Raw genomic sequence first — 7500 nt, 5'->3', positions numbered from 1 at the left:
ATGGTATTTGGACTCCATCAAAAATGTAACTAAAAACGTTTTCTGCTTCTACACGACACACATTTGTGCTTGGTTTGTTGATACGGTACCACTGACATGAGCTGTGACTTGTGTGTGGTAAATGTATTGGTGGTGACACAGTGCAAGTTAACTCAGTGCTAATCAGCAGGCTCACTGTTGGCAGTGGAATTACTTTGTTACACGTATGTGTGTGTGTTTTATAACACACACACACACACACACACACACACACACACACACACACACACACACCTTTCTATCTCTGCTCTCTCAAGCAAAGTTTGTGTACTCGCTTAAATTTTCGCCCGTTTACCAAAACTTTTAAAAAAGAGAGATGGTGGGGGGAGAGAGAAAGAGGGGAGGGAGGGGGGAGAGAGAGAGAGAGAGAGAGAGAGAGAGAGAGAAACATCATTTTAGTCGCTAAATGAAATTAGCAGGTCTGAAGCGCCTCAGGGCAGAGTGATGTGGAATCCCTTGGGGCTTCGCTTAGTGAGGGAATATATTAAGCATGAGTGGATGCCATCTCTTTCCCCTCTTTTCCCTCCTTCTTTCTCTCTTTTCCGTTTTTCACTAATATGTTGAGAGAGGTGGGGGGGTGGGGGGTGGGGGTGAGTATAAAGGAAGAGGGGTGAGAGAGAGAGGGATCCATCTTTCCATATTTCCCCACTGGGTCTTTGGAGACCCATCCCACCCTTCACTCCGCCGCTACCCAGAGACAAAGCATGAATCCTGGGCCCTTCTCCAACTCCGGCCCCCTCTCCTGGGCCATGTACTTGATGAGGAAAGGCCGGACTGGCAACGCGCTCTTCGGTAAACTAACCTATAGCTTCCTTGTACGCCAACTTCATCTTCATCTACCTGCCTCCTCTTCATCATGTCATCATCATCATCATCTTCATCATCATCATTGTCCTATTAATTTTTTGCTTTTCAACTACTTTGTTGTTGATTGCTAAGTCATCATCATCACCACCACCATTATCATCATCATCATCATCATCATGTTTGAATTCTACGTCTTCTGCTTCTTCTTCATCATCATCATCATCCTTCTTCTTCGCTTTCCTGTATTTAATGAGAATTGAGAATCCGATGTCTAGGACAGGGGATGACCAGAGAGAGAAAAAATAAGTTTTGCAAAGAGAAGGGTAAAAGTGGAGGAACGCATGTGTTTTCAGCTTAAACTGAAAAAGAAAATTTAAAGACAACATAAGATAATTGCTATATATTCTTTTTTTTGCTCATTGTATGTTCAGGTTTATTAGGCCTAGTAAATTCGAGGGTGAGTCATTGTCATCTAAACCATTTCCAGCATTGATTCTTCCCAATTGAAGTGGACCTCCAGTTAATCGCGTGAACATGCTGCAGCGTTTGTAGCCTCGCGACGCATATCGATAGATTTGATAGCCGACTACATACATTATTGATCAGGCAGTTTGCGCCTATCCGATTACCGCTACTCAGAGGTGAACGGGACTATAAGAAATCTAAGCCTGCCTCTCTCCCTCTCTCTCTCTATCTCTCTCTCTCTTCCAAAATACATTCTCCTTATTGCAGCTGTTACAAAAGATGAAAATTGTTTCACACATTTCTTCATATATTTATTTTTTCTTACATTTTCTAACATCCTGTACATCTTTGAAAATGTAATCGAATAACGAATCGAAAGTAGGCCTGATTAATTTAAGCCACCAAATTGTCTGCAGACATGAGGAAGGACTAGGAACGCAATTTGCGTTTTATATATTTAATAAGGCTATAATTGTTTTTACTATTTTATATCAACAGCACTTCCTCACCGATAGTTAACAATTTGAAGAAATTAATGTATTTTATATTAATCAAGTATGCATCGTTCTCACTTAAAATAGGCATATTCATATTAACCAATCGACTGTTTACGTAGCCAAGTGTGCAATTAATTATTACAATACAATCTAATATGTATTTATTTAGCTCCAATAGCGGCTGAAAACGTATTATCTTATTAGGACTATACAATATCGTGAGTGTCCTCATATGACAACTTGAATATAACAGTCAGACCAAAGTTTTGTTCGGAATGTTAGCCTACTTTTTTGCATATCCGTTTGTGTTTGGTTGTTGCTCAATGGTGATGTTGCTCAAGGTATAGGCTGACAGTCGTGCCCAGAGTTTCTTAAGAGGGAAGAATTTAAACACACACACACACACACACACACACACACACACACACACACACACACTCACACACTCACTCACTCACTCACCCACCGACACACACACACACACACACACACACACTCTCTCTCTCTCTCTCTCTCTCTCTCTCTCTCTCTCTCTCTCTCTCTCTCTCTCTCTCCTCCTCTCTCTCTCTCTCTCTCTCTCTCTCTCTCTCTCTCTCTCTCTCCTCTCTCACACACACACACACACACACACACACACACACACACACACACACACACACACACACACACGAGGTGTCCGTGTGTTTCCAGTCAAATGCGCAATCAACCGGCGATTGACTGACACTTGCTCGTGTCTCATACAGAAAATTGTTTCCATTATTATTCACATATTAGATGGCCGTATCCTCTGCGTTCTCACAGCAGAGTTGATAGTGACCCTTTTAATAGGATAGCCTACTAAATATGTGTAAATTGGCACAACAAAAAACATCTAGAAACAAATAACAATTACAACAATCATTCGTATGTTGTTGTGTTCATTCTGATTGAAAATGATTGACGAAAACTAACTTGGCGAGGTTGACCTTGGGGTGGTGCAGGAGGCATGGCCTAGGATGAATCAACAATCAGTTTAATTTTGATATCGTGTTTCCTCTTCTTAATGAAGACCGGCCGATTTCAAAATCTATAGATCATGGTAGGCTATTATCATCATCAAAAAAATTTTTTTTCATGTAGGCGTAGACGATCACGCGATTTACTTCACTTGGTTTTAGAATGTCACCTGAGCACTGAATCACATTGCAGTAAGCTGCGGTTTGGATGTGGATCAGTGACCTATTCATTTCAAGTAATCACTCATAAACCTCATTGTTTAGCTCTTCTTCTGGCGATGGAAAATCAAAAGGTGCCGAGCGCTAAGCCTTCACCCATAAGCGCACAAACATGTAAAGCCCTCAACTTCCAAAACGTCGGGACAAGGGGTTTTACTTTTGATATATATATATAATATAACAGAACTCTATATATGCCTATTCGTAGCCACCTTTAACTTACACAAAAAGTGCTCTGCCTTTGCAATTAGGCCTAAGACTACGACGATGATTGATTTGATATATCAAATGAATCAAACGACAAAAAAAAATGTTGAGCAAACGTAAGAGTTAGTGAAGGATAAGAAAAATGATTATTTTCACTTTTAGCTTATGAGAAAGGCCAGTCACTTCCAATCACGGACACGGTAGTCCGTCCGGAAGAGTGGAAGCGCAAACCGTTACATTTTTTATCATCACCCCCGTGGCTACATTCTTAAAACACGGAGGGAGGGGAGAGAAACTGGCATTTCTCTAAAACTTCCCCGACAAGCCTGTCATGCTTACTTCTCTTTATCAAATCAAACTGACTAACGCACCAAACACTTTTAAAATCGGAGACATGCTCGTTTACATGAGCCATAGCCTATGGTGATTTATATAAAACGTCTATTAGTCCAGTCTAATAAACATGCATTTGAATGGGCTGGTTCGGCTGGACCGCAAACAGTTAGTCATGGGTCAACATTGTTCAGTTTGAACGCTGTGTGCAGTCATAAAAGGCATTCAATGCGCACCATGCTACCAAATATACCGTAGATAGCCTACCGAAGAATAATTTAAATCAGCCAAATAGTGAATCTGTTGATCGAATAAATCGAACGAATCACAATGTGTTTGGTTTGCACTTGAAAATGAAACATGGGATTGGTAAACAATGTCCATGGGATATATTTCCATGCCTAATATCTACAATTTCATCTGTAGTTATCTGCTATGTATAGGATATGCTTTTAGTCATATTAACTAATTTGACCTATCAAATAATTAGGCTAGGCCTATATCTGTGATAGTGAGATGTGTAGGCTACATCTCTGGTCACTGCTGTTTCCCTGTGGTGATTTAGATCGTCTGCTGCCACCTGTGGACGATATTTAATATAACCACGACATCCACGCTGGATACGACCCGATACCTCACCTGTAAGATGGGGCATCTCTGTTCGTCGCACTTGCTGTTTATCAATTATGTTATTTTAGCTGTTTTTAAATAAAAATAAATAAATAAATAAAAACAATTTGGTGTTTCTGACAGTTTTACGCATGGGCGTGAGAGTCAGATTCATGAAATAACGTCCACCTCTTTCTATCAAATTTAACCATGCAGATCATAGGTCGCCTAGGCGCATTGGGTTTTTCTTTTTTGAATTATTCTTTTACAGTCTAGGCTTATGTATTCCATATACTCATACACAACTCCAGTTATTCTGCGTTTATGTCTGTCTTGCATAAATAGACAAACAAATACATATGTGTAGCCAACTCGGGCTATAACGTCAGCATCTGGAACCACATCAATTTGGATCCGAGCCATATTCATTTAAAGGGGGGAACAGGCCTGTTTGAAACGGGATAACATCCCCAAAATGCGGCGGCGTCACCCGGCATATAATCTATTCGCAGATCTGATGCAGCCTGGTCATACGGCTATGGTGACGCCGTGAATAAATAATTACTGATATCATATTCCCCGAATAAAACAGCGCATGACTAATATAACTACTGGAACAGTACACGCGCCCTGGAATTCAGCAGAATGTTGGTCCTTGTGTCCTCCTCTGACCGGCGAGGGTTGTTACTTTTCAGAGCACGTCCACGGGCCAACAGTGGTCGAAGTCTCGGAAACATTTTTTTTAAATATATAGGTCTGTAATTTTATGTTTCAATATCGACACCAAAAACTTCCCTTGAAATAGCCTATTAGACATTAGCCTAATAGTGAAGGCAAATTTAGACGGCAAAAAGTTGTGCTGGATTGTGGTTGTCCAGACGATGTTATTTGGGCTACCTAATTTATATTTGAAAAGTCTGTACTTTTCGGCAGATGTTTATTTTGTTTACAAACGTTTAGGTCTGTATTCGTGTGCCTATTGTTATCCTCTCTCGGATTGCATGCTGTTTACTTTTACTGTAAAACCACAATACCAGAGCGAGACCGCTGTGACCATCTAACTGAGCCTCGCGCACCGCAGCCCCACAGTGGAATTCCATTGACTGGCGCGAGCTCCCCTCAGAACCTTTAGCTCGCGCTCTCCTCGAACGGACGAGGCTCTGATTGGTTAAACCCTCCCGAAGTCGTCGTTGTTACTTAATCTCATTGGTTAAGATTAGTCTCTATGCAAATCCCGCCCCAGAGGAGTGCATTCCAGCACTGCCCACTGCCAGTAAAAGCCTGCCTCGCAGTCGGGACGTTCATTCATACGCAACAACTGAACCTCATACACACACGGACCATAAACAAGGGTGTGTTGGAATAGTGTGATAGGCACTGCTTAGTCCTCGGATAGTATATATAAAAGCAAAATAGAAGTATTTTATTTAGGTTTCTTTGTTTTATTTTAGAAAGTTATTTTCCTGCCACTTTTGACACGCACAGGTTTAAAGAATTGACCGTATGTTACGCTTCGGGAAGCCTACCATAGAGAACACACTTAAATTGGGACATCTTGTTAGGTTGAAAACCTATTCAAAACTGCAACTAAGAGTTTGTTGAAGGAAAAAAAGAAGATTGAAAAAAAACCTACATCGGCTTGACATCTTTTCTCACTACCTCATCTGAATGCGTCCTGAGAACTCGCTGGATGTCCGCACGGGGTGGATGCCTCTCCGGTCTCGGTTTCCGTATTACCAATCACGGAGTAAGGACTTCACACCTCGATCTTAAAACGGGATGTGTGTGACTCGGTACCTGGGTGTCACTGATTCAAGCGAGTAGAGCCACTCACTCGCCACCCGTGCGCACGGATACCTCTTTCCAGCCGTTAAGTTGGCTGATTTCAACAGTTGATCCACGCGCATCAGAAGAGTCTGTTATAATCGGATAACGGGTTTAATTCATAGCCTCTGAACAGAATTTAAATATTCTAACTGGACCATACTGCGGCATACAAATGGTCTTCCTTTGGGACGCCAAATACGGTACGCCTACTTACAACACCTTTCACTCTCTCCGTTTTCTTTTATCACACAGTAGCCGATAGCCTAACTGTTCAATGTGTTTTTATTATGTTATTACTCTCCTTACTATGGCCCAGCTCAGCCTCGCTATGTGGCTTTGTGGTGTAAGTTTTTGCTCGCTGTATCCTGACGTTCCTCCACCCATTCCCTCAAGTTTATTTTCCTCTTCAAATCAAGTTTCTGTAGGCCTACCTCTTGAATCTTGGAGATAACCAATACACACACACACACACACACACACACACACACACACACACACACACACACACACACACACACACAAAGGTAGCCCAACGGTTATTACACACTGGCATACACATGCTATGATATTACTTGCCTCTCTATTTGCAGTTTATAAATATATCCCTCCATCAACGGTCTCTGGCTAGTCATCTATAAAGTATTTGTGTGGCGAAGTGAGTGTTATTGGTTGAGAGAGAGAACGAGGGAGCAGTAGTTTTTAAACCCCTCGTTCGTTCCAAACCGCGAGCATGTGGCATCGATTGTGGTTGGCTGAGTGATAGACAGACCAACAGCGTGCGCGCCGGGTCAGCAGACGCAGCGTCGCGGGTTTTAACGGGTCGGTTTCACGTGGCTCCGCGTCTCCGGATTTGGTTCCACTGTTGTAATTTCACTTCATCCGATTCTCCAATAACTTTTATTATTCCCTGATCTGGAGGCCAATAGGCTAGGCTACACAGGCCAACATCAGTAAACTGGATTGATTGGAAATGCAGATGATTTGCTCTGTTCAAAATAAGATTCTAGAAGATCTCATTTGTGGGTTCTTGAGTATATTTTTCCCATAATTATATTTTTCTTCAGTTAAGTAGGCATACTTTAAAAAACATCAAGTCATAAGGTTGGCATTTTAAGGTACACTATGAAAGTGTAAGGCTGTGGGTGAGATTATATACATACACTTTAAAGTTTATATTCAGGGGGATGTTAAAACCAATAAAAGGTAAAACAACCCCTTCTTAGTTGGGGTCCTAATCTTGAAATTGAAAAAAAAAGTGTTAGTAGCCTCCCGGTATCTTTATAACTCTTGACTATACTGTGTGTGTGTGTGTGTGTGTGTGTGTGTGTGTGTGTGTGTGTGTGTGTGTGTGCACGTGCGTGTGTGTTCTACTCACTTATCTATCCATATTTCTCTCCCTGTCTCCCAGACCCAGCCCCTGGTCGGCGCTTCACGCCCCCCTCCACCACCCTCTCGTCAGGTAAGATGAGCGAGGGTTTGCCCCTGGGTGCCCAGGAGAGCAG

At 41.9% G+C, this 7500-nt stretch overlaps 1 protein-coding gene across 4 annotated transcripts in view; it reads left to right on the top strand.

The window, feature by feature from the left end:
- The window catches only part of runx1 (RUNX family transcription factor 1), a 39789-nt gene that overhangs the window by 18059 nt on the left and 14230 nt on the right, over positions 1 to 7500 (top strand). For 3 of the 4 annotated variants that reach the window (XM_083684860.1, XM_083684861.1, XM_083684858.1), the window contains exon 2: positions 7407 to 7500. This exon is cut by the window's right edge and continues 163 nt beyond it. In XM_083684860.1, coding sequence (XP_083540986.1) covers positions 7407 to 7500 — 94 coding nt within the window. Of the gene's footprint in view, positions 1 to 5494; positions 6199 to 7406 lie in introns of those variants that run through there. The other variant, XM_083684859.1, reaches the window with a different exon arrangement.

This window comes from Argentina silus (genome assembly GCF_951799395.1).
Source record: "Argentina silus genome assembly, chromosome: 14".
In the NCBI taxonomy this organism is placed as follows: domain Eukaryota; kingdom Metazoa; phylum Chordata; class Actinopteri; order Argentiniformes; family Argentinidae; genus Argentina; species Argentina silus.
The sequence above is the reverse complement of the archived record's forward strand: the minus strand, read 5'-3'. Positions and strand labels throughout refer to the sequence as shown.